Genomic DNA, 27,349 nt, shown 5'->3' on the forward strand with positions numbered 1-27,349 from the left:
CAGTATGCTTTTTTTGGCGAAATACAAAGGCAATTATGTATAGGAATAAAACAATTGATATGCTGTAGCCAAGGAAAAATGCCACCTGAGCAAAAGAAAGCTCTGTATTAACAATATGTTACCAAAAAAAGCAGAAATGTCTCCTTCATTTTAATAGCTTATAATAATGTTTTTTATTCTATTCAATCACATTTGATTCTTAGTAATTGCACGGACAAGTCCTTACAGTTTTCTTGGCAAGATTTTTCAGAAGTGCTTTACCATTGCCTCCTCCTTAGGGCTGAGAGAAAGTGACTGACACAAAGTCATCCAGCTGGTTTTTGCCTAAAGCAGAACTTGAACTCCCAGTTTCCAGCCTTAAACACTATACCAAACTGGCTTTTTTATAATAATTTCATACAATGCTTTAAGTACAAAGAACTTATTTACCAAACTGGCATGGCAAGTGTTTTGACTGAGTGAATTTGAGTGAAATTAATTCATTGTAAAGCAGTTTGTGACTATTTATGCAGATGAGTACATTGCAAAGCTTGGTCATCAACCTTGAAACATTCCAGCCAGAGAAAATCCACATCCTTGAAAGAAAAAATGTCCAAATCTTTGCACTGTGAAGGACAAGAACAGTACCAAAATAAAAAGTGATCTTAGGAAGTGCTATTGTAAATTAAAGGTACATTAATCTATACTATTTTAATCAATGTATTTCCTTTTTTTCTCAAAAAACTTTGTTCGCTACTCCCCTCCCCCAATTTTATTAGACGAATTGGTAGGAATGATGTACTATATCAGCCAATTCAATTTACATTTGCTTTCCTTACAGGGAGTGCACAACCTATGACCGTCCATTTAACAATGGCCACAGAAAAAGTGACACCATCCATCCCCAAAGTTACCACCCTCACACCACACCACAGTCATATGATTGCAATTTAGATGCTTGACAATCAACTCAAAATTACAATGATAGCATCCTCCCATATGGTTTGGAAACTTCTCAGCCAGCTTCTGACAAGAAAAGTCAATTGGGGAAACCAGATTCACTCAGTGACCATGTGATTCATTTAACAACCAAGTTAAAATGGTTGTAAAATTGGATCTTGTCATGTGATGCCTCTCTTAAGGATTGCATTACTTAGCGGTCAAAATTCCAGTCCTGATTGTGATTGTAAGTTGAGGATACTTATATTTGTTATTATCTTTCTTGCCGGTGGTAGGGAGTTTGAGGAAGGCAAGGATAATGTGTCTAAATGAATGCTGTTGTGGTGGTGAATGGTCCAGGGAAAAAACCCCTCCCCTAAATCCTCTGATTGTTTTAGTCAGCTGGTATGTTAGTAGAAACAACCAGTTCTTTCTTAATTAACTTTGTTTATTTCCAAGATATTTCTAAATCTAAGTTTGTATTTGGCTCCACTTATGCTTACACCCCACAAACAGCACTGGCCATTAAGTGATGAATGGGAACAGTGTTTCTCTCTCAGTTAGCACCAGTTTACTGCTAGTTTGTGGTTGTGGAGTGGCTTTTTCAGACTGTTAAAGACAGACTGTTGCTGCCATTCAAAGTCTGTAGAAGGAACTACAACTAGTTCTCAACGTACACCCGCAATTGACCCTCAATTTTCTGTTGCTAAGTGAAACATTTGTTCAATGAATTTTGCCCCATTTTACTACCTTCCTTGCCATAGTTGTTAAGTGAATCACTGCAGTTATTAAGTTAGTGACACAGTTGTTAGGTGAATCTGGTTTCTCTATTGACTTTGCTTGTCAGAAGACTGCAAAGAGTGATCATATGACCCAGGGTCACAGCAACCATCATAAATATGTACCAGTTGCTAAGCATCCAAACTTTGATCACATTTGATCACAGGGGTTGCTGCAATAGTTGTAAGTATTAAAAATTGTCATAAGCAGGGATGAGATCCGACCGGTATAACTACCAGTTCTGTCTCTCTGAATTGTGTGTGCATGCACGTTTTGTGCGCGTGCACCTGACGCGTGAGTCGCACACCTGCAATTTACAACCTGCTGAGATGTAGGGACAGCTGAGCATAATGGTTGGAAAAGCCCTTTTTCCCTGCTTTTTCAACTGCAGCTGTGCCGTGCAAAGCAGCTGCGGTTGAAAAAGCAGGAAATAAAGGACAGGTAAGAACCCAGGTGGGCGGGTGGGCCAAAAGAAGCAACAGACAGAGAACCGGTTCTGTGTCTGCTACTCTTCAGAACTACCAGTTCTGTAGAGCCGGACAGAACCAGTAGAATCCCACCCCTGGTCATAAGTCACTTTTTTCAGTGCTGTTGTAACTAAATTGTTGTAAGTGGAGGACTACCTGTATTCTGGTTATTATAAAAAGGTGTGAGTGCTTGTCATTAAAAATTGTAAATGTCAAAGCTGACTGAAAATCACATATATGATGAATGAAATTCAATTACCAAGCAGAAAATCAAGCTGGGTGCAAACCGAGGATTTGTAGCTCCTATATTTACAAACCATGGCCAAAGAATTAAAAGAAGAAGAATGCAATTCAGGGGCATATCCACCAGAGCTTGTCCACACCAGTAGGCAGAAGGAAAAAGTCCAGCAATCCGCAGCTGGGAATGAGTCCTTATCTAGCAAAAAAAGGTAATAAAATTACCAAATAATGACTAATTAAAGGTTCGCGTAAATTCAATTCAGGAAGGTGACAGAGATAAACACAATACTATATTTCCTTCCCTCCCACAACGTTTATCAGTAAGTTGATATAGCACAAAAAAACAGAACAGCCATTTATAGCTATCCAGTCTAGAAAATGAAAGTTATGTAGGCCACTACTACTTAAAGTTGTAGTAACAGTATCTTACAAGTCTGAATGCCCCTCCTCCCTCTCTCTTTCCTTCCTATTTACAAATATTGTCATACTAAGATACTTGGTTACTTATAGTCATTGTTTAATATTATAGCAGAAAAGTTAAATTTTGTCATACATCTAGTAAAAGTCGTTCTTGCTTAGGGCAAAACCCAGAAAGGTCTTGCATGACTCCTAGTAGGCAACTTTTTTCTAGATATAATCTCAGCCTATGTGGAATGCCTTAGATACTTCATTAGACATCATCAACAAAACTCTTAAGAGAAAGACTTGTTGCACTGTGTAAATTCCCTTCACACCTTTACTTTGGCAGGTGGATGTTTTTCCAAACAAGTATAGTTTGCACTTAGAGGAAGAGGAGGATGGAAACTGAAAACTATACATGCAGACAGATTCTAGTATTATTATTGGTTTTACCAATGAAATGACCTTTCTGGATAAACTTGTTCCTTTAATACAGTTTTAGATATACAGTAAGCTTCTTTTTATAGGCTTAAGTCTTCTAAAATCTTGTTATAACAATAATATTTCTTTTTACATTGAGCATTGTTTCTCAACCGAAGATGTAATTTCTTTCAGTGTTGCATTACTCTTTAATGTAATAGTCATGGTATAAGAAGAGAGCTGTATACCACAAAATTTCATTTTAATGTATGCTGATTAGTGTACGTTCAAAATGACAATAAAGTTATTATTGTCATTATAAAGGAGATGTGCAGCAAAACTTACATACTTGCCTCAATATAAAATTGCATTGTCATGATGATGTCAGTGTTGCTTATCATCAATTTGCCATCATTATAGCATGATAATGAAATTCTGGAAGAGCATCCCCTCAGAAATAGATATGGCTTCTACCCTTCAAATGTTCTGGAAGTCTTTTAGGACCAGACTCTGTTCCCATGCCTGAGTTTAACATATTTTGGTGCCCCTCGTGATTTTCCCCAGGCATTTTATATGTAGTTTTAAACTTTTGAAATGATGTATGTGTTATTTTAAATATTGTAAACTGCCCAAAGGGTTGTTTTTGTTTTGTTTTATTGTTTGGTGTTCAGGCAAATTTGAAATCCAATCAATTTAAAAAAAATACATCTGTATTTTTATTAGATAGCATCAGCACAAAGTCAAGAGAATTGCAATGATTTTTAAAAAGTCATAGCTATAATGATCAATGAGAAATAAAATCTGAATACAGATACTGTTCACCTGTGGCAATTGATAGAACCTTTTAACTGACTCCTGCTGTCATTTGCAGATGCCACATGGAAGTACATTATAGGCATAAAATCAAAGAAATATAATTATTTTACCATGTAATCTTGATTGCTTCGCATTGCAAATTGTGGTGGAAAAGCAGGTAATACAATTGAGGCCGCAACCATGTAAGTTTCCATAAAAATCCAGAGGAAATTATCGAAATGATCCTGAGGAATAAATTAAAGTATGTTTTAATTCCATTGTGATAAAATGTCATAATAGAATAGCTATTATTAATCTATTTAGTCAGTGAGCTTAGAAACAACATTATTATTTTCTTTAATATTTTCTTTAAAATAAGCACAAGCACAGCTGGAGGAGCTTGACTGCCTGATTCTGACCTTTGGCCCTGCCTCACTCCTGCTCAGTTGCATGTTGCACCTTTTGATTATTGATTATGTAGTACTTTCATGTACTCATTTGCCGAAGGCAGGAAATGTCCTGACCAGGCTTCTCCTATTTAAGCCTTCTGAAAGAAATGGAGATTTCATGTTTTGAAATAATCCATAAAGTGGGAATAATAATAATAATAATGATAATTAAAGAGTTTTCATTACGTCTTCTGCCTGTTAGTTGGTGCTTATGAATGCATTCTTTCAGTCTTCTGCCCAGAGGTGGTGTTCAGCAGGTTCTGACTAGTTCTGGAGAACCCGTAGTGGAGATTTTGAGTAGTTCAGAGAACCAGCAAATACCACCTCTGACTGGGGATTTTACACTATCCTTCCCCTGCCACGCCCAGGAAAAAAATTTGAATCCCACCACTGCTTCTGCCTGTTTGTTGTACATAGGGGCTGTTGCAGTCTTTAAACTGTATCCTGTAGATGACTCCTCTTTTCCTTCTTCTGGGACTGTTGAGCCTTTTGATTTATGTTGAAAACTCTTTAATCTCACAACATATGGGCAGACTTAATCATAGCTCCAACTGGGAAACTGTCACCATCCTAGGCCAAGCCAAGTCCAAAAAAGCTAGAGAATTCTATATATTGTGCAAAAGATGCAATCAATAATCAAAAAAGGAACAAAAGAATGAAACACTTACCCACCAGCAATTAACACCCAGATGAGCATAGATTAACACCAAGATTAACATCAGGAACTGCCAAACAAGTTAATCCTAAATAGCCCAACCTAGTTACCTCCGAAACCACTCTCACCTACACTGACAGGACAAGCCACTAGAATATAAATTGAGAACAGTCCCTATTCCTCACTCATACTGATCATGTTTACCTAGTTGGGTAATAAAATGTCTGCAAGAAACTCAGAGAACAACAGAGACCCCTCATTTCAACTCTGAGCTACAAATATTCTCCTTTATTGGTAAAAGGATATTTTCTGCTTGGGGCTCAAATGATTTAATGATGCTTCTTGACATTTTTTCATTGTGGCAATTGTACAAGAACTGAATGGCAACCATGCTTATGATGGTTGAAGGAGTTGTGCTTGCCAAATTTAACCTAACATTCAAATCTGGGCAAAACTCAGATGTAGTATTCTGCAAAGCCCACGATGTAGTAACAGGATTTAATGGACTGAGAGTAAACAAGTACTGATGAATGTGTTAACTGGAAATGATATTGTAAAATCAATTTTAACTTTGTAAGAGAAACACTATGCTCTCGTGGTTCAGGAGTAACTGTGGAACTCTATCAGCCTTAACATAAATACTAGTCTAGCCCTGTCACATGACTATTTACTTTTTTAACCACATACAATTGGGTCATTAAAACAACATTCATTTGGAATGCAATCTTGTTGAATACATAAATTCAACTTCCCCTTGAATGGCTGGGGATGGGACAATATTGCAGGAGATATTCCCTGAACATTTTAAACTCTCCCACCACTGAAGCTTCTTAGCAATCTCCTTTTACCTTTACATAATATCCTGAAAATTATGAATAGAACATATTGGAAAGTAAACAGGAATATTTTCCCTCCTGCTTCATGCACACAAAAAAACCCTTAATTTGATATTCCTCTGGAACACTTACTTCAGTAAATACATGACTCCAGGTTCGAAGATGGGCAGTAGAATTAAACATATGCAGAAATGCATTGCTGATTATGTTGACAAGCACAGGATAGCAGTTAGTTATCTCCATATGGCACATAAGTGTGAACCTGTATTTCTGAACCAAGGCAAAAAGTCAGAACACAAGGGACCCAAGTAAAGAACAACAGTTCTAAAGAATATAATTTACATAATTACAAACTTAACTTCTAATAAAAGCCATTTGGTTTTTTTTCTAATTTGAAAAAAGGCAAAAATTATGAATGCACCTTTTTGAAGCTAAGGTCTAATTTGGCCTTTGAACTGAACTCTTAATTTCCTCCTAAATTTATGTGGGATCATAACAAAGAAGTAGGCAGGACCAGGATAAATTAGTAACAGCATGATTATTCCAGACATATTGTATACTTTCAGTTTAGTAGCTTTGGAAGCCATATTAGCACCAGAAGCTTCCACGCTGCCACATTCTTGAGCCTGGGAAGATGGGAGGGGGGATTTTCATGGAGCGTGTGTGGTTAGACATAAAAGCATTCTTCTTTAGAGTCAAGGTCATATTGTTCCTGCACCTGGCTGAGGAGTAGTAGAAGGGACGTCTCCAGTTGGGATGGATGGTGACTGGAGTGATGGGGCAGGAGGTGAATTTGTTATTTTACTTATTGGGGGGAAACCCAGGACTTTCAGATTCGGGATTTCCCACATGTGCCAGTTTACTACTCTAATAAAAGGGAACTTTGAGAACATGTCTGGTTCGGAGTTATGTGTTACAGTCGAGTTTTTCTGGAATGCTGACAACTCTGGCCATTCATTTTGGACCATAGGTTGTGGACCTCTGACATATGTATACTATGCCTTATGTATGACCATCCATTAAAGCAGAACACAGCCATCCCACAGAAGTGTCATTAGAAATTTAATAGAATTTTAAATTATTTTTTAGAATGGAAACCAGTCTTGATCATTTTAAAAAATCCACATTCTTAACATTCCAGTAGTAAAATAAAAATTCATCATATTAGAAATACTACAATTTTCCACACAACATCCTTCTTTGCATCTATACAATGTTATTTGTACTTCTAGTAGAAATACTGTATATTTCTATTCCTTTTGATGAGAAGTTACAGTTTCTTTAGCATCTCTCTAGGATTTGGGGTCCATTTTAGATTATAGATGAAGAAGTAGTCTTTTTCTTTCTTTTCCGTTATTATGACTCTACTAAAGCACCACAGTGCTTTCTTGAATAGAAGTTATAATCTCCTCAGACAGTCATATTAGATTCCTTGGTCCATTGTCAAAAAGGAGGAAAAGAACTTATAGTTACCTTGTTTTCAAGGTCTACTTTGATGGCCCCATTGTGAACCAGCTGGTCACTAACTATGTCACCAGAGATGACGTCCATCAAGATGTTTTGACTCTTCAGTGCCTGAATAAAATTATCGATTTTTCCACCTGGAAAAAAAAGATAAAATGAATTTGCAGAATAAACAAAGAAGAAAGCATTCAAGCAATGAACAGTACAGAATTTAAATGAAATTATATTTGTACCTCCCATTAGCATGGGAAACCATGGCCTCCAAACATTGATGAGTACAATTTCTCAGCCAGTGTAATTCCCCTTAATGAAACTTATACAGGTATTATAAAGGTATAATTCTTTTACACTGACTTTAAGATAATATAATTTCACAGACATTGTCTCTAGGAATTTAAATTGCTTAGCATGCCAATCATTATAAGAAGACCTACCACTTTAGAAGGAACAATTTTAGAGACATTTTCTAGTTATTTAATTGGCCATATTACTTAATACAATATTTCCTGAATGATATGCTGGTTTCCGAATGCCTTTTAAGAATAAGAGAGACTGCACAATTTGCTCATTGAATTAACCCTCCCTTGCAGTATACCCATTTTCTGCTGGGCTTTTTTTAATTTGTGTTTTGTAAACCAACACTAAAGGGAGAGATTCCCAATTCGGAACTCATAAATTTTAGTATTTATTCATTGTAGATATTTTAAGCCAACAAACCATTGGATTCTAAATGGCTAAAACATGGTTGAAACTGTGTTGGATTAAAATGTGTCCTAGTTCAGTAAAAAAAAATAGGAGAGAAATGGGAGAGAATCTCCTTTTAGATTGATTGTTCTGTATCTGAGCTAACTTTCCACTATATTTCAGTATCTTCTTGAAGTTTCAGTGTGCGACTCAACTTCTTTTTCCCATAGTCCCTTCTCACTTTAGCTGGTAGAAAAAGGTGGGATTTCCCAGCACAAACCACTTGTGTTTCATCCTGATTTTCTCCAATCAGATCATTTAAAAATAAGACTGTGCCAAAAGTTCTTAAAACTGGAATTATTTAGCAATGCATTTGAACAGAGATAGTTCACCTTAGAATTCTGCTAGTTCTTTCTACTGCATTCTGAAGTTAGATATAAAGAATCAGTAAGGCACCAACTATCTCATAAATAACTGATTTATTCTTCAGCAGATTTAAGTTCAGCTCACGTTCAAGAGAAAGTTCTCAAGCCAATTTAAGCGCCAATAGAATTAACCCCCATTAAAAATATCATACAATTGTCAATGTCTCAAATTCTGTTTTGTATTCTTACCTGTATTATTAAGGACCAGAAGTCCTGATGTCCCTCTGAAAAACTGTTTCCCTGGCTCAAAATAAAGCCCAGGATGAATCTCTTCATATTGAAGATTCAACCAAACAGAGTAGGTTGTAAATTCGATAATATAAGGTGCTAATATAACTCCAATAAGTAGTAGCCTAAGATAATGAAATATTAAGCATGGGAGAAAAGTGACGTTTGATCAGTTCCATTCTATTGCATTTATAATATTAGGCATTATAGAGAAGTATTTGATAATTAATGAAGTGTGTTATCAGAATTCTTGAAGGACCCAAGACAAACTTCATTCTTCCATACAGACTCTTATTGATATCAAAGTTTTAAAATGTTTTTAAGAAGCAAAGTAGCTTTGTGGAAATAGAAATGAAGTAGATGTTTCCTACTTGTTGAGATCTCCCTTCTGTGCTCTATATATTGAAGGAAGCCGTAAACTAATCCTAAAAATTACTTTGGTCAGACTTATTTACACTACAGTAATCTCCTGGGGAACAATTGAATGAATATTCTATTACTAATTAAGTAGTAGGTAGTCCGCAACTTACGACCACAATTGAGCCCAAAATGTATGTTGTTGAATGAGTTTTGCCCCATTTTACAACCTTTCTTGCCACAGTTGTTAAGTAAATCATGGCAGCTGTTAAGATAGTTACACATTTGTTAAGTGAATCGGATTTAGTCATTGACTTTGTTTGTCAGAAGGTCATAAAAGATGGTCACGTGATCCTGGGACACTGCAAACCTCATAAATTAAGTTAGTTGCCAACTGTCTGAATATGATCATGTGACCATGGGGATGCTGCAATCGATGTAAGAGTGAAAAATGTCACTTTTTTCAGCGATGTTGTAACTTTGAATGGTCACTAAATGAACTGTTGTAAATCAAGGACTACTTGCATCTATATCAGTGGTCCCCAACCTTTTTTGGACCAGGGACCAGCGGCCCGGTACAAAATGATCCACGGACCAGTACTGGCATCAGCACGCACGACCAAGGCAAGGCAAGCCGAGCGACCGGCCAGCCAGCTGTCCCCCGCTTCTCCCCGCCACCTTCAACTCCTCCTTTGTACCTTCTCGTGGTCGATGGGCTTTTTGGGCTCTTTCTTAATCTCCTCCTGAGTAACACGAGACTCCACCGCCATCGGGACGCCTCTTCATTTGAAGTCACCCCCCCTTCGACGAAACTAAGGTGCAAGGATTCCTTCAGCACCCAAACGCCGTTTTCTGACAACCGACAAGCTCACCCAGAAGCACTTTCTCAAGCGCCATCAAAACAAGATGGTGGCGCCCAAGCAAAGTAGGCGGCCCAGTAAAAAATGATCCACGGACCGGTCCAGGTCCGGGGCCTGGTGGTTGGGGACCCCTGATCTATATAATAAATACTATATTTTCAAAATCTCAAAATACTGTAGTATTATCTACCTAAGTGCTCCTATGGTATTTTGGAGGCTTTGAAATTATTTTATAACAACACAAAAATACTTTTCTAAATTAAAAAAATAAGAACCGACATAAGGCATGGACACAAATTGATCTGTTGTCATGTAAAGATTGAATGATGAAACTATTGAAATTTCTGATTTTGGCTGAACTGAACTTTGGCTTGTCTCACTGCTAGATGCTGGATTTGCTGTAAATAATTTCCTTCCCTGACAAGCAAGAAGAAGCAATGTAAATATAACAGCTCTAGGCTTGGGTAGAATAAGTACTGTGGTAATTTGGAAGCATGGCAAGGGGATGAAGTAGCTGGAATCATTGGATGAATGTCCCCTATCTGAGATCATTGTTCTCTTTCCAAACTTGGAGGGAGAAATGTGAAATATCATTATCTCCTCTTGAACTTTGTTCCTAACCACTGTAGGTTTGCAACTTGGAAGTGTTACTAAAACCTGCTTTTTCTTTAGCTTATTCAAGGTTAACGGAGGCATCCAAACTCAATGATCACAGCCTATGATTCTAGTCTTCTCATTAAAGATAAAATTGATAAATCGTTTTTTAAAAAGACACTCACAAGGTTCCCCAGATTTTGGTCTCCCTCTTGAGGTTTAGAAAGTGCATTCTTGCAATGGCATAAACTTGCTGCCTCCAGAGCTCTGTGCCTTTCACGGTCACCTTTCCCGTGTCTGAGAGCAACAGCTGATCCTGTTCCGTTTCATCCTTTCCTGCCACTTCCCCTCCATGAAGAATTCCATAATCTAAAACCATTTTGAAAGTCAAAACAATAGTCTTATTTCAGCTGAAGGAAAATCTTGTTTATCCATGCTTACTCTCTCCTCTTCTCAAGTCCTCTTCTTCCTGTTGGCTACATCTCCTTTTATCAAAAGATCAGTCTAGCACCTTCCCTTGGGTCTTCAGAAATGATAGAAGAAAACAATGAAAATCCAGCTCCATAGTTATCACTGAGAGTTTTCTCAGAAGGAAGCCTGAAAATAATACAATATTGAAAACAATACTTTACCTTCTTCCTTTATATTTTCATTTCCTTCTAGCCTCAAGAAGACATCTTCCAAAGTCGTCATGGTAACTCCATAATTAATGAGCCCTAGGTTTGTCTGATGATCCATATCACTGAACAAATCTACATGTTGGGCAAGGGAAAACACATACCAAATTGATATATCCTTTCAACTTAAGGGAAAGGGCAAATACCCATTGGAATTTTGTGTAATTTCATTTCATTGAAAGAAAATGATCTTTTAGATGAACTGTTCTTAAGATTTGCTTTTAATTTTTTTTACCTCCTGAACCTATAACAAACCAGTTATAATCTGAGAAAGTTAATCAATATATCCACCATACATCAACACCATTTCAGAAGCATAAAAACGATCAATCCAATGAAGGCAAAGTTCATTTTAGAACTTTGGTTTATTTTACTTTACTTACGGAATCATTTAAAAAAAATATTATTCTTTGTTTATGAAGCGACTGTTTGTAAATGAAAAGATAACTCTTTATCTTGAAAAGCTGGGAATAACTGCAAGAGGGACAGTTTTGCCCAAGAGAGAAAAATATGAAGTTTTTATTTACTAATTAATGCACAATAGTATTATGTGATTATCTAAAGAGCAGACTAATTTAATAAGAAGTATGCTGGTTAATTTAGCACAGAAACTGATTTCATCACAGGATTGTGAAAAGGACATTAGGTAATATGCTGACATTTTTAAAAGCCATTGAAATCATTGTATTATTTAATATATTCATTGCTTCCAAAGCAAATTTATATTAGTAGATTACTAAAAACAGTACAGTATTTGAAAGATACATATTAATTTAAACTGAGCCTGGGTTGGAATACATTTTATTCTCTTTGAAAATTCAAGTCAAGTCAATTCATTCTATTTTTCTATTGTTTTCTTAGACTGTCATGACAGGGAATCTGTTGTTATTATTTTAAAGTATATATGATATAAATATGTATAATATTAATTCCCTAATAGTGAAATAAAATATTGTTCTCTGTAACCATAGTTTATAAATTGATAAAAGAGCAAAAGTATACTCTGACACAAAAAATACATTGTATTCATCACATATTATAAATGCATGGTTACTTATACAACAAATTTGCATTGGTATATTGGTGAGGGGCCTTTTATTTTCATAAATCTAATTAATCAAAGTTAGAATTGTGATTGTTCATTTTACTGTCATGTAATGATAATGACTTTTGTCTGTAAAAGATATGTCTTATATGATAGAGCAGTTGATTAAATTCTTTGGTTCTCTGTTTTCATGTGGTTAATCATATGAAATGTTAATTGCAAACTTAATTTTTAAATGGTTTTATTACATTTTAATCTGTATGTTGCTCAAAGGATAGAACATTGGATAATACAAAATTTCATCTGGATTGGTAAGAAAAGAATATTAAACAACTTTCCTCTGTTGTCCAGGAAAGCATGGTTCACATGATCTCAGTGTTTGGTTTTTTAGGAAACAGCAGTTAAATTCATTTTATTTATACAGCTTGAAAATTACCTGGAAACTTATCCACATTTTGTAAAGGCAGGGTATAGCTCAGCTCATTCTCATGTTGTCCTGATTTTTTTGCAGCAGGGATGTGGTGTTTGACCAGTGATGTTATTCTCTCAAAGTTACAAAACTCATTTGTATGTATCCTGTTCATATTAATAACAATTTAGGTCAAGAGCAATGTCCAATTCATTTATTCAGAATATTAAATGAATCCTTCCAACTAAAAACCAAATTTCAGCTTATCTCATGCATCCTAAACTTCCATAAAGCAACTTAGTGCTGGTACTAGAGCTGACTTGCTACAATTAAAACATTTTAAAAATAGAACAGACTATGTCCTAGCTTATAATTGCCTCACTAATGCACCTTTCTTCATATTTAATTAAAACAATAGGATAGATATAAAAAAAACTTTGTTTCCTTTCAAATGCATCTTTAAATCAGATTTGATTGGGGCATATATGATAAGAACTTCCTCAAAATATTTGGGAAATATGAAAGTAGACTATTAAACATTTTTAATAAAAACATTTCACCTTGAAGGCAGGGTATGTTATATATATTTATTTATATTTATATATATATTTATATTGGAATTCAAAAATACTGGATTCTTAAAAGAATTTTAAATAATGACTCATCTTCTTATATCAATTTTATAAGATGGGTAATCCTGCTGGATCAAGACATCCATAGACCAGTATTTTGTTTCCCATAATAGCTAATCAGAGTCTTCTGGGAGTTTTGCAAGCAGTAGGTAGATGGCCAAATGTTGTTCTTTTCCCAACGATATTTTGAGGCAATATTGAACGGTTAGAATAAATAGCTCTTACTAGACCTTTCCTCCATGAATTCATCCATTTCTTTTGTGAAGCCATCCAAATTAAGAGCTATCACCATCCATTATAATAATTAATGCCACAGGTTAATGATGCACTATCTGTTCTAAAACTTCTTTCACTCACTTTCAGTCCTAGTGTTTTTGAATGGATTAAACTTTTCCAGTCCACGCCCTCTGTCCTATTCATAATGTTATATCCCTCACTTGCCTTTTTTCCAATATAGGGTACTTTACATTCTAGCCAAATCTTACAACGAAGCTCAACACACAGAAACATACATTTCTACTTGTCCTTGTTAGGAATATAAGTAACCTAACAGGTATTTGGGTTAGAAATATATAAACCAGGATAAACATTTTAGTACTATATCTTTAAGGGAATGCAAGAGCATGCAATTGGGTGTGGTTTCTCAAACAGCCATAAGATGGAGCCAGAAACCTGGGTTGTTTAGTCTTAGTCTCAGAAGAGAGTGTGTCTGAGTGTATCTCTGTTTCCTTCTGTTGGAAAGTATTGCCGTTGCTCCATTTTTTCTAATTGACGGATATTACTGGATTTAATGTAAGTCTGATACTGAACTGTTTCTGATACTGGAATTTAATATTTGGATTATACCTGGATGAAAACTGACTGATTTTACCTATGAATGACTTTGGATTGCTTATTTTGGACTTTGCTTAAACCTTTCTGGAAGTAAAAACCTACATTTACTGTACAGTGTATCTGTGTACTGTGTGTGAATTATTCAAACACTTCTCTCAAATACGTCTCCCTGTATGCGCTCATTCTCCTAATGGGGAATTACCTCAACAGTCCTCTTCTACACTTTTTCCAACTTTATTGTATAGCTTTCAAAATGTGGTGACCCGCGAGAGAGCGGTGGCAGGACAGGAAGAACGGAGGTGAAGAAGGCTGTTGCAGTCTTTGAACACCTTTTCTGGCGCCAGGAGCGATCCCCCAGGGATACACGAACCCCGGAGAGGTTCGTGTCAACGTGGAGAACCTCGAGCTGCAGAGGGGGGAAGGCAACCCCCTGACAGTGAAGAGGGAAGCTCCCGAGCCCGGCGCAAAAGAGTAAGCTGTCATTCTATGGCGGCTTCAAGTCCGGCCTGCCACTTGAGTGAATAAGCAAAGCAGTGACAGCCTGCGAGGCCGAGAGTAACAGGAACAGAGAAACGGTTTATAACTTGGATCCTCTGAAGACTGAAGAGAGCAGAATGACAGAAGAATGACAGCATAAATTCTTCTCTCCTGGTTGTGATTAGCACCTCTCAGAAGTCGGGTGGAAAGCGGCCAGAAAAGCAGTTGGGAAAATGGAAGGATTATAATGAAGAGCGGAAAAGCCTAAGCACAAAAGGAAAGCACAGATTTACCCTGTGAAAGGGAAGCGCTGGGGAAAGAGGGAGATTGCTAAAACCAGGAGATCGGAGGTCCAGAATTGGTGAGGGGCTTCATCTGATTTTTGGACCTTTCTTTTTGACTTTACTTGAGAAAAGGGAGGCGACGGAGGTGAAAGAATACTGACATTGACTGAGTCTTATGAATCCTCAGATCTGAGCACAACATGACTATTACATCTATTTAATACTGTGGAGAAGACAAACTGAGCATTATATTGGACTTTGGAAGATTTGTATGTTGATTTAAAAGTTGGAAAGCAAAGAAAGAAGAAGCAGCAAGAGGAAGAAGGCAGAGGCGAACAGAAGGCTGGGAAAGACGCTTTTGGGACTGTAGATTAGTCAGCACATTACACCATTTGCTGACTGGAAGGCTGAAAAGAATTCTCTAGCTGGAAGATGCACTTTTAGCTCACCCAACTTGCTTTCTTTTACGTGGTACTACTTAATATTACTAGTTTGGCACTACTTTCTCCTTAAGATGACTTCCTTGCTTTTTGTTTGTTGATTCTCTGAAGCTGTGGTAATCTCTAGAGTAGATATAAGCGAATTGAAAGATGAGATGGGGAAACTGAAGGCTGAAATGAAAGCGGATATATCGAAGGTGGAAGGTAAGATAGGGTCTCTACAGCAGGCCATGGAGAAAAACAAAGTGAAAATAAAAGATATAGAGAGTAGAACAATACGCATGGAGACTAACTTTGAAAGGATGGATGAGGAATTTAAAAATGTACTTAGAGAAACGGAAGACTCACTGGTCCACCTCGAGATGGACAAAGCAATGGCGTATTTAAGGTTCCAGAATGTAGCTGAAGCAAAAAATGAAGAATTGGAACATTTGATGGCAGAAATATTGGCTGAATGGTTAGGAAAGGAAAAAGATGATCTAATTAAAGAGTTTGATGAGGTATATAGGGTTAGCACAAGCTACGCCAGACGCAACAACTGCCCAAGAGAAATCCATATCCGCTTCTCTAGGAGATGTCTGAGGGTTTTAATTTTGAAAATGTCTAGGGAGGAAACAATATCATATAAAGGCAGAGAAATTATGATTTTAAAACAAATTCCAAAGAAAGTGAGGATGATAAGACAAGATTATAAATTTCTAGCTAATGATTTAAATAAAAAAGGAATCCAATTTAAATGGTTAATCCCGGAAGGGATGTTAATTACGTGGAAAGAGAGGAAAATCAAAATAGAATCGATAGAACAGGCCCAAGATTTTTATCATTCGAATACGAATGGTCAATCCACTAAAGAATAACTTAAAAGGAGACCACAGGAGGACCGATATCATCACAGAACCCAAAAGGAACGACTTTCTCCAATTTCAGGAAGTGATAAACCACAACCTGGGAGAGAAGAGCAAATCCCACAACAACAACAACAAGAGAATCGAATCATTACTAGGCAAAAATCTAAGTAGACGTAGATAAATGGTGGAGGGGAAGAAATTGCTCTCCATCAATATAAATGGATTAAATTCAATATCAAAAAGAAAAAGGATATTTTCAAAACTTATTCAACATAACGCAGATATGTCTTCAAGAAACACATATTTCGAAAAATGATGAAAAACATCTAATTTGTCCAAAATTAGGGAAACTTTTTACGGCACTGGCCGATAAACAAAAGAAAAAAGGAATTGCAATTTACGTAAAACAAGATGTAAGGGCAGAATTAACCTGGTCGGATCCCAAAGGAAGAACTCTGGTTATACAAGTTTGGATAAACCACATCACATTTTTACTTGTAGCAATCTATGCCCCAAATGAAGACCAAGGGAAATTTTTTTAAATACCTCCACCAAAAAATAGTAGGCTTTGAAAAAAGGAACATTTGCTTGATTGGCGATTTTAACTCCATTGCAGACTACCAAAAAGACCATAGTAATATGGGAAAAACAAGAAGGAGAAAAGGGAACTTTCTGCGGCATGTAAGGAAATGATAAAAGAGTTAAATTTAAAAGATTTATGGAGGGAACAGAATCTTGAAGAGAAACAATTTACATACTATTCTAATCCACATAAGACTTGGACTAGAATAGATATGGCTTGGATGGATTTGGATTTGGCTAATGAAATAAAAGAAATTAAAATCCTACCAAATGAATGGGCTGACCACAACCCAATACAGCTAATTTGGAGAGATAGGAGAGGAATAAAAAAAAGATGGACACTCAACACCCAAATAGTAAATGAAGAAGAGTATATTAATAAGCTGAAAGAGGAGCTAAACTATTTCCTAAAAGATAATAATAATGAAACAACTTCAAAACAGAATATCTGAGATACTATGAAAGCAATTATAAGAGGTACAACAATTTCCTATAATGCTATGAGAAACAAGAGAACTTATGCCCAACAAAACGTATTACAACAACAAATCAAAGATTTAGAAATACAATTACAAAAACCCAAGATCCAAGGAATACAAAACCAGTTAATATTAGCCAAACATAAGCTGAATTTAATTGAACAAGATAAAATAGAAGTTAGCTTGAGAAGGTCCAAACAAAATTATTTTGAACACGCCAATAAACCAGGAAGATGGCTATCTTATAAACTTAAAAAGAAAAAGAAAAGAGACTGATACACCAACTAATAGACGAGAAAGGCATACCACAACATGAGATTGAGAAGAAAAAGATATTATATTAAACTATTTTCAAAGATTATATAAAAAAGAAGAAATCAATGAAGACAAAATAAGAACTTATCTGGAGAATACGAATGATAAAACAATAGGGAAGGAGAGAAAGAATTATTAAATAAGGATATTACATGGTCTGAGTTGAAATCTGCAATGGAGAATCAAAGTAATAATAAATCCCCTGGTCCAGACGGGATTCCAGTAGAATTGTACAAAGCCACAATAGAGTTAGTAGGGCCACTGATGCTGGAAGTGTTTAACGAAGTACTTTTGGCAGCCAAAATGCCAGACTCATGAAGGGGGCGTTGATTTCGTTAATTCGAAGGAGGATGTAGATGCCAGATATATCAACAATTATAGACCAATCTCACTTTTAAACGCTGATTATAAATTATTTACCTCAATTATAGCGAATAGAGTAAAACAAGTTTTAAATTTATACATTCATGAAGACCAAAATGGTTTCCTTCCATCCCGCCAAATCAAAAATAATCTAAGAACCGTTATTGATGTCTTAGAATATTATGAAGTTCATCCAGAGAAACAATTTGCACTCATGTTTTTAGATGCGGAGAAAGCATTTGATAATCTACATTGGCACTTTTTAATACAAAAATCTATAACATGAGTCTGGGCACTAAATTCAAGAACATTATCACAACAATTTACAATACCCAACAGGCCAATATACTAATTAATGGTGAACAAACAGGCCCATTAAACATTGAAAAGGGTGTCAGACAGGGTTGCCCCCTCTCACCCCTCCTATTTATACTTGCTTTCGAATCACTGTTAACGCGGATAAGACAAAACTCTGAAATCCAAGGAGTTAGGGTCAAAGCAGAGGAATATAAACTACAGGCGTTTGCAGATGATATGGTTTTCTTCCTAGAGGAACCCATGGAAAAAGGACATAACCTAATAAAAGAACTAGAACAATTTGGTTCAGTAGCAGGATTAAAGATTAATAGAAATAAGACAAAATTACTGACTAAAAATCTAACAGAGAATCAGAGGAAAGAATTAGAAAAACCATGGGGATACGGGCAACAAAAAGGTCAAATATTTAGGCATATGGTTAACACCACATAGTAAATCGCTCAAAGAGAATAATTATGATAAACTATTACAGCAAATTAAGAAAGACCTAGAATCTTGGAATAAGCTGCAGCTTTCTCTACTGGGCAGGATTGCCACGATCAAAATGAACATCTTACCAAAACTCCTTTACTTATTCCAGACAATCCCAATTAAATTACCCAAATTTTTTTTTGAAGATATAAATAAGGTAACGCTTAAATTTATTTGGCAAGGGAAAAAAGCTAGAATCAATATTAAGGCTTTACAAGATGCAAAAAGTAGAGGGGGGGCTAGCGCTCCCAAATTGGGAATTATATTATTGGGTAGCCAACTTATTATGGTTAAAAGACTGGGTCAATTTACTCAATAAAAGAACTTTAGCCTTGGAAGGGCACGATCTTCAGAGAGGGTGGCACGCATTTCTATGGGATGTGGGGAAAACTAAACAGTCGTATTTTCATAGACACCTTATTAGAGATTCATTATTAACTAATTGGAAAAAAATATGCAAAAAAACATTATTTAAAAATTCGATTTGGCTTTCAACAATGGAGGCAATGGTTCATCCCAACAATTTGGATATAACAAAAACGACTAAATATAAAGATTTATTAGACCCTCTAGGAAAATTAAGAACTCGACAGGACTTACAGGAACAGGGATTTAAAATTGACCAGTGGTTATATATACAAATCCATAGCAGATACAAATAAGATATCAAAGAGTTTGGAATTTATAGCTAATTACAATATTTAGATAAAATCTTATTAGGACCAAATAAAAAGAATATCTCCAAATTTTATAAATATTTATTAGAGGTAGAATTAGAGCAAGAGATAGTGAAAGGGAACATGATAACGTGGAGTAGGAATATTGGAAGAAGCATTACATTAACAGAATGGGAAAAGATCTGGAATAGAAACATCAAGATTACGAAATCGGCAGCGTACAAAGAAAATATGTATAAAATGTTATATAGATGGCACTTACCCCCTTCGAGGTTGGCGAAGATGAACCCTAACATGAGCTCAAGGTGTTGGAAATGCAAAAGCACTGAAGGAACATTTTTCCACACGTGGTGGTCTTGTAAAACTACCCAAAAATTTTGGCAAAAATTAGAAAATGGTTGGAGGAGATAACTAAAGAACAAATAGACTATAAACCAGAGTTCTTCCTGTTAGGGATCTCTGATAGATATTTATCCAGAAAGACAAAATATGTAATAATCCATATTCTAACCGCAGCTAGATTAGCGTTTGCTCAATGTTGGAAATTACCTCATACACCTTCAGAGCAAATGGTTATTCAGAAAATTTGTGAGTGTGCTGAAATGGATAAATTAACGATAGCATTAAAAACAAAGAGTCCTCAACATTTTACAACAACTGGGACTCATGGTATAATTGGCTTACACAGAGACAAATTATGTAAATGATAAAAAGTAACTTAAACATAATGGAAAAGAGTAGTAGATTGGATATGATGAAGAGAAATGATCCTTACAGACTGTCACAAAAAGATATCATTCATTTTTAATTGTATTTCTACCCTATTCTCCCTCCCCTTCCCTTCCCTTCTCTCCCTCTATATCCTTTCTCTTTCCCCAACCAGCCTTTATCCGATGTGCTAGGCTGGGTGTTTTCCTTCTTTCCCCTACCCGTTTTTCTTTCTACTTTGTAAATGTATTGTCGATGTGTTTTAAAATTGTAAATTTAATAAAATCTATTTTAAAAAACAAAAAACAAAATGTGGTGACCCAACACTACATAGCATTACAGCTGCAAATATAACTATTTGGTCTGATTCATCTAGTCTGTCTGATGGCACAATGGCAACATCCGTTGGCATTCTTGAGCAAGTAGACATTTGGTCTCTTGACGTTTTCAGACATTAGATTTCTGACATAATTTCAAGGAAAGCCAGTAGTTAAGCTTTTGAACAGGATGGGATAGAAGTAGATCCTCATTGAATTTTGGAAGCTTACTAGATGACTTCAGGCCAGTCACTATCTCATCTTCCTCCCTGTTTTGGTGAAATCATGAAAGAAGGAATGCTGTGTAGGCCACATTGAATCCTTGGAGGAAAGATGGGCTATGAAGCTATCCAATAAATAAACAGAACAATCAAATCCCCCAATCAAATTGAGCAGCTTTTGTGAATTCTTGCTTTTGTGAGGCCCTTCTGCACATTTCTGTACACATTCCGTTTATATGGCTAGCAGGAACTCCAAACTCCCTCTTCAAGTGTGCTTCCCAGTGTCTTTCTTACAATTCAAGCATACAGTGAAGATTTCAAACAAACTTTAGATATATTTATTATTTCATTATTTTTATTCTTTATATGTTTCTATAAAATTGTTTACTTGTTGTTTTTTAAATGTTACTTTTCTTTATTATTGAGATTTGTTTTTGCATTGCCTCAAGTGTCTGTATTTCAAAATGGAAAAGCAAGAACAAATGAAGGACTGAAAGAATGGATTAAATATTCCAGCATAGAATTAATATTAAGCTTTTCAACTACAATGAAAATATATCCATAACACTAACATCTTACTAGTACCTTAAATGATAGCCAATGCCCCATTTTTTCTTCAAGAACAGGGATGAACCAACACACTGCAGCCTCCCATGTGAGATAATAGCCTTCCGGTCTACATAAAGAGCAAACAGCATTTTTTAGTTTATCTCATCTGATAATAAGTTCTATTTGCCAAATGCAAAGTATTAAACATATAGTTGTTGGAGATTTAATGGAGTCGATGCAGAAAATAAAGTACTGGTTTGAGTTGAATCCATCTGAGATGGGCAGTAAGAAGTTCATAAATAAGTCAACAAACAAACAAACAAATAAATAAATATGAATTCAATCTATCTGCAGATAGAACAATCAATATACTAGAAACAAGAAAGGAAGTAACAATGACGGATCTAAAAAGTCACTGAAAGTAAAAGGTGGGTAAGAGGTTCAACGGGCTGAGTAGGGGAGAGAGGAACAGCTGCAATACATGAAAATCCTGAAATTGACAGGAAAAGCAGACTGATACATAGTGATATATGTGACTGGATTTAAGAAGTTACATGGATCAGCTGACTTAGTTCAATTCAATAAAAGGCCTTTCTGACTGATAAGAACAGAAGGAGAAATAATGGTATTTGAAGAAATAACATTACAGTAAGTACTATTTCTATAGTTTCTCTTTGTTCCTACATTCTAATCTACTTCAGCATGAGGTCTGCTCACCAGAAAGGATATCAGCTTCATCCATGAACTGGGTGGTGAATAAAATGACTCGACCTGCTTTGCGTTCATTCAGGAGAGACCACACTTGGTGTCTAGAATATGGATCCAATCCAGAAGTTGGCTCATCTAGTAATAATACCTACAGTAGGCATTTGATTGCATATCTTAATTCAACATATGATTAAAACAACACATAGCATTCATTGTTGATGTGCAATTTCCCATTATGAAGACACAAGAATATTGCAAAGTTGTATGGATTTTGAAATAACATTTAGAAGATTTTATTTTTATAATAGAAAATTCTATTAAAATTATTGCAAATTTCATTTAACTTGCAAAAATCAAGAAAATGTTAAGAAAGGGGTGAGACAATAAAGGTGAAAGAAAGGGAAACCATATCAAAATTAGAGATTCTGATTATTTAGGGATTTCCATGATTACTATGCAAGTCATTGATAAGGATTAAAGCAATGCATTCATAAAAAAAGCATACTTAATGGTATATGTACAATGGGACTTTTTACCTAATAGTGGGTTTACCTGTGGTTCTCCTAAAAGTGTAATACCAAGAGATAATTTTCGTTTTTGTCCACCACTTAAATGATTAGCTTGGGTGTTTTGAATGGCCTTGATGTCCAAGAGTGTCAACAATTTTTCAACCTATAAAATACATACATTTCAATTATTTTGCACTTCTTACCTAGAAATTCAGTCTCTTAACTGAATGAAATAAATGGACAGGTAGTCCATATATTTTATATACTTAGTTTGTACAGTATGTTTGGATCTTATTTATGTTGCTGCTCATCTTTGAAACATTTTAAAATTTTGTTGACTATTTAGCTTGAATGTATTTAGTTGTATTGACCTTCCAACAGGTAAGTAATATTTTATTGTAAATCAATATCAAGCACTGAAAGTTGAATCCTTCATTTAGGCAGACCAGATACCTGAAATTTACATGGCCATAGTTTGCACACTCTTTTCCTGAAGAAGCCAAATTATATTCACCAAATGTTTGTACTTCAGGGTTTTCTTGGCTTCTTTCCCAAGGTTTAAAAATAAGCTTTAGCTTATTAATCTTATTTTCATCATTTCCCTTGACCGTTAATTGGTCAGATTCTTGTAAAGAGTTTAAATTTGCAATAAATCTTTATATTCATTTGAACTGCCTGAATCTTCTGACTTCCCTGGAGTTTGACATTAAGTTGATTATCTACACATTTGTCCTACTGATTCCAAAGCATAAGTGAAGTTTTCTAGAATGGACTGGTTAAATACAATCAGAGGAGAATAATGTTATCAAATCTAAAGGAACGGTGTCCTACAATGGAAGAAGTGAAAAGGGGAAAATGTAGAACATAACACCTATGCAACACAAATCTGTGTAGGACAAGATAATATGACCGAATCCATTATTACCTCTTTTTCTACAGCATTGGATGGTATCCCTTTTATTTTAGCAAATGTTTTTAAGTTTTCTCTCACTGTTAAAAATTCAAATTGAATATTCCATTGTGGACAGATAGCGCTTATTTCCCAAATCTTTTCCATATGTTCCTTTTCACATACATTGTACTTGAATATGGATGCAAAACCTGTAAGCAATAATAAAATGATTACATAGAGAATTTTCCAATTAAACAGGCTGCTATTACTTTAGAATAGGTTGAATTGAAAGACTGTTTTTCAAATGGGCTTTTCTGTTGTTTATCCAATTTATTATAATATATGCTATTAATGACTGTCTTCCTAAGGCTAGTTTTACCCTTAGCATTAAAGGGGATTGTTACCCCCTACCCTGCCGCAACAGGTGCTGGTCTGTACTGCAGTCTGGGAGCTCTGCAGGATAACATGGAGAGGAAAAGCTTTCTCCAGCTTCCCTGCTCCACCAGATGAAGCCATTCTTGATGCAGGATACTCCAGTTTCCATTATTCATCTATTCACCTAACATTAGGATGCTACGCTTGGAGCTGCATTTAAAACAGTGGGAGCTTCAACTCAGGATTAACTCCTGGTGACTCCCTTGACTGGTCTTTACAGTTTTCCTGCTAAGGTTTCAGAAGTGATTTGCCCTTACCTCCTTCCTAGAGCGGAGAGGGAGTGGCTGGCCACTGGTTACTGACCTGGCTTTGTGTGGCAGGACTACAAGTCCCAGTCTTCCGATCCCTATCGTGCCTTAACCAGTACATCAAACTAGCTCTCCTTTAAAGACTACTGGGAAGAAAATTGCTAAACATTTTTCAAAGAGACATCAATATAAATCTGCATAATGGAATAACAATATAAAATGTCATGTCGGTACTAAAATAATACAGGTAGTCCTTGAGTTACAATCACAACTGAACCCAAAATTTATGTTGCTAAGTGAGAAATTTTTCAGAGAGTTTTGCCCCATTGTAAAACTTTTCTTGCCACAGTTGTTAAGTGAATCACTGCACTTGTTAAATTATAACACGGTTTGAAGGGAATCTGGCTTCCCCATTGACTTTGCTTGTCAAAAGGTCATGAAAGGTGAGCACATGAACACTGCAACCATCATAAATATGAACCGGTTGTCAAGCATCTGAATGTAAATCACATGACCACGGGGATGCTGGTCATGTGCCACTTTTTCGGTGCCGTTGTAACTTTGAACGGTCACTAAATGAACTGTCGTAAGTCAAGGACTATCTGCATTTAACTAAGACTATAACATCTAATCTGTGTTGTTCAACTTATAAACTGATTAAAATAATTACTGCCTGATATATGAAGTTTCACAAATCTAGGAAATCATAACAAAATCACAATCTTATGTTAAAAAAACTTTGAATTTAGAAAAAATGAAAATTGACTTTTACAGCTTCATGGAAAATAAAACTTTTATAGTCATAACCATTTATAGATGATACTTCACTAGAGAACAACAGCAGAAAACGGCTATTGTGGTTTTTCCCAAAATACCTAGTTGATTATTATGGAAACCAGGAAATGGGACTAGTCTGGACCAGGATCAGATCCAACAGGGCTGCATTTTTCTAAACGTACTTTGAGATTTGGCTGGCATTTGAATTCATTTCAAAATGTTCATTCTTACCATCAGATGGTTTGGAAAGTCCACTGAGGATGTTTAGCAATGTAGTTTTTCCAGATGTGCTATGACCAAGTATTGCAGTGATCTGACCTTCATAAATATCCAGGGACAATCCTAATATATAAAGAGGTCATGTTTGCTGTATATGATAAATGATACATTGAGGCAACTAGCACCGAGTTCTTCACATTTTTTTTCCTGAATTTAATAATTGTTATTGATTCTAGTGCCAGTTATTTTTTCTTTTTGCTGGCACTCATGCAACCAGTTTTCCCCAGGACTTCCTATCAAGATGTGGGAGGAAATTAAACAACAATTTGCCTTTCCCTTTTCAACCAATGCCCGGAAGGCTGATGGAGAATGTAGAGATGAAAGTGTAAAAGCCCTGGAGATTGGTCAGAAAGATGAGCTTTGAAAGTTACTTAAATGTAATTGTTAAATTTAAAGCATCTCAGGAAGCTTTCTCTACAAGAAGGAGAGCAGAAATGTCTGTGTTAGGTGCTATCTTTTCACATGAGCCACAATAGTTTGGAATACCTTCTTTGTCCCCAAAATCCCATATCTTAATAAAATCATGTCAGTTTACTGTATCTCATGAATTGCTGACATTTTGATCCCTGAGATATCATGTGAGGTCAGACAAGAATTATAATCTTTTATACATTTACTGTTTTCTGGCCAAACATCTAATGAGATTTCACGCAAAGAACCCAAACATTTAATATAAATAGGTAATCTTAAGTTGTGCCCATTTTATTTAAAAAATGATCTAACTTTCAAGCTTCAATGATGGTATTTACGTAGGTTATAGATGCTCTGCTTCCCAAATGTTTTGTGCTATTTCTGTCCTATTTCATAGAATCAAAGCTATAATATATATTCTAAAGTTCAGGTATCTTACCTTTCAAAGCTTCTTCTTCTGTGCTTTTCATTTTATAATTTTTTTTAATATTATTTAGTCTAAAAAACAGTAAAATAGTTATTTGTCAGTATATTGTGGAATTTTTCTTACAAATTTCAGAATCACTCAAAATATCATGTTGAAATAGAGAATATTAATTTAGCATTCAATATGTTATAGTCAATATTAGACATGACATACATTTTCCTCTGGTATATGTTCAATAGACCTAATTAAATAAATATAAAATATAATATAAAAAATAATAAAAGACAATACAGATAGTCTTCAGGCTAGGATAGCACATTGCTAAATGATGTGGTTGTAAAGCTTAATACCAGGACCATAGAGGTCATTAAGTGAGGACTTCACGTAACATGATGTGGAAGAGGGAATTTCAAGTAAGCAGACCAGGCAGAAACTGAGGGTTGGTACTACAGAGCAGACGCAGATGAGGGGGAAAAGCAGTGGGAATGCAAGCGACTTGTAACCTCCTACAGGCTTCCCATTTACTTTGCTTGTAAGAAGCCATTGTGGAGGATTGAAATGGCAATCACGTGACCTAAAGATGCTGCAACCATTATAATGGTGGCCAAGTGGACAAATTGTGATCATGTAACTTCAGAGATGGTATAACAGGTGCAATTGCAAGGACCAGTCATAAGTCCACCTCATTCAGTATTGTCACAACCTTGAATGGTTGCTGAACAGATGGTCATAAGCCAAAGACTACCTGTTGCAGCAGAAATGTATTTCTTACAGCATCTTATTTTCTCCTTATGAATGAATCTCCCACAAAGTCCTCTGACAACCTATAAGTAAAAGAAATTTACAATATGCTCATACTATTGAATGTCCAGATTCAATGTGTCTTACCTTATGGCTTCCTTCCCATCGAATTCAGGGGGCACAGGCTCAGTATTATCACTGAAGATACTCCCATGACTCCATTCACTTGTAGGAACATTCCCAGTATAGGGGCTTTTTGGTTTACACCAATAGGTCTTCTTCAGAAAAAACAGTGGAGGATAAGGCACCCCATATTTGTCTAAAAAGTATTTTACAAACAGCAAGTTGTCATAAATCCAAACTAACTGTAACTTCTTAATGTTCACATTGCACATACAGTAGAGTACAGTGCTGGTCTTTATTGTTCTTTTGTAGTATTTTCTTAACTGTGAACCTGACAATAAACTGAATTGATGCAGTCGGTTCAGCTCCCTACCTAATAAATCATAACCTACATCAAAACTAAAAAAAAGAGGAAAATGGACCAAAGCAACAGGCAGGAATATACAGTATAATTCATTTGAGAATTCTTGCTAATCTTGCTACCTATATCATTAGCAGACAAATTTGCATGTAGCACTGGTATAACTAAGGCTGGTAACCTACATTTTGTAGTCTGCGAGTCCTTGTGAGTCAATAGTACAA

At 35.7% G+C, this 27,349-nt stretch overlaps 1 protein-coding gene across 1 annotated transcript in view; it reads right to left on the minus strand.

The window, feature by feature from the left end:
- The window catches only part of LOC113454102 (ABC-type organic anion transporter ABCA8-like), a 37,345-nt gene extending 10,291 nt beyond the window's left edge, over nucleotides 1-27,054 (minus strand). The window contains exons 1-16 of the mRNA XM_087919243.1: nucleotides 26,792-27,054; nucleotides 25,916-25,974; nucleotides 25,018-25,128; nucleotides 23,360-23,535; nucleotides 22,478-22,597; nucleotides 21,935-22,073; nucleotides 21,254-21,344; nucleotides 12,730-12,869; nucleotides 11,204-11,323; nucleotides 10,757-10,940; nucleotides 8,722-8,885; nucleotides 7,433-7,560; nucleotides 6,092-6,229; nucleotides 4,151-4,264; nucleotides 2,425-2,601; nucleotides 3-85 (exon numbers count right to left, since the gene is read on the minus strand). Coding sequence (XP_087775369.1) covers nucleotides 3-85; nucleotides 2,425-2,601; nucleotides 4,151-4,264; nucleotides 6,092-6,229; nucleotides 7,433-7,560; nucleotides 8,722-8,885; nucleotides 10,757-10,940; nucleotides 11,204-11,323; nucleotides 12,730-12,869; nucleotides 21,254-21,344; nucleotides 21,935-22,073; nucleotides 22,478-22,597; nucleotides 23,360-23,535; nucleotides 25,018-25,128; nucleotides 25,916-25,974; nucleotides 26,792-27,039 — 2,192 coding nt within the window. The 5' untranslated portion in view covers nucleotides 27,040-27,054. The remainder of the gene's footprint in view (nucleotides 1-2; nucleotides 86-2,424; nucleotides 2,602-4,150; nucleotides 4,265-6,091; nucleotides 6,230-7,432; nucleotides 7,561-8,721; nucleotides 8,886-10,756; nucleotides 10,941-11,203; nucleotides 11,324-12,729; nucleotides 12,870-21,253; nucleotides 21,345-21,934; nucleotides 22,074-22,477; nucleotides 22,598-23,359; nucleotides 23,536-25,017; nucleotides 25,129-25,915; nucleotides 25,975-26,791) is intronic.
- Between the last annotated feature and the right edge of the window lie 295 nt (nucleotides 27,055-27,349).

Source organism: Pseudonaja textilis, unplaced genomic scaffold (assembly GCF_049901715.1).
Source record: "Pseudonaja textilis isolate UNSWEBS1 unplaced genomic scaffold, rPseTex1.2 PTEXSCF69, whole genome shotgun sequence".
Lineage (NCBI taxonomy): Eukaryota > Metazoa > Chordata > Lepidosauria > Squamata > Elapidae > Pseudonaja > Pseudonaja textilis.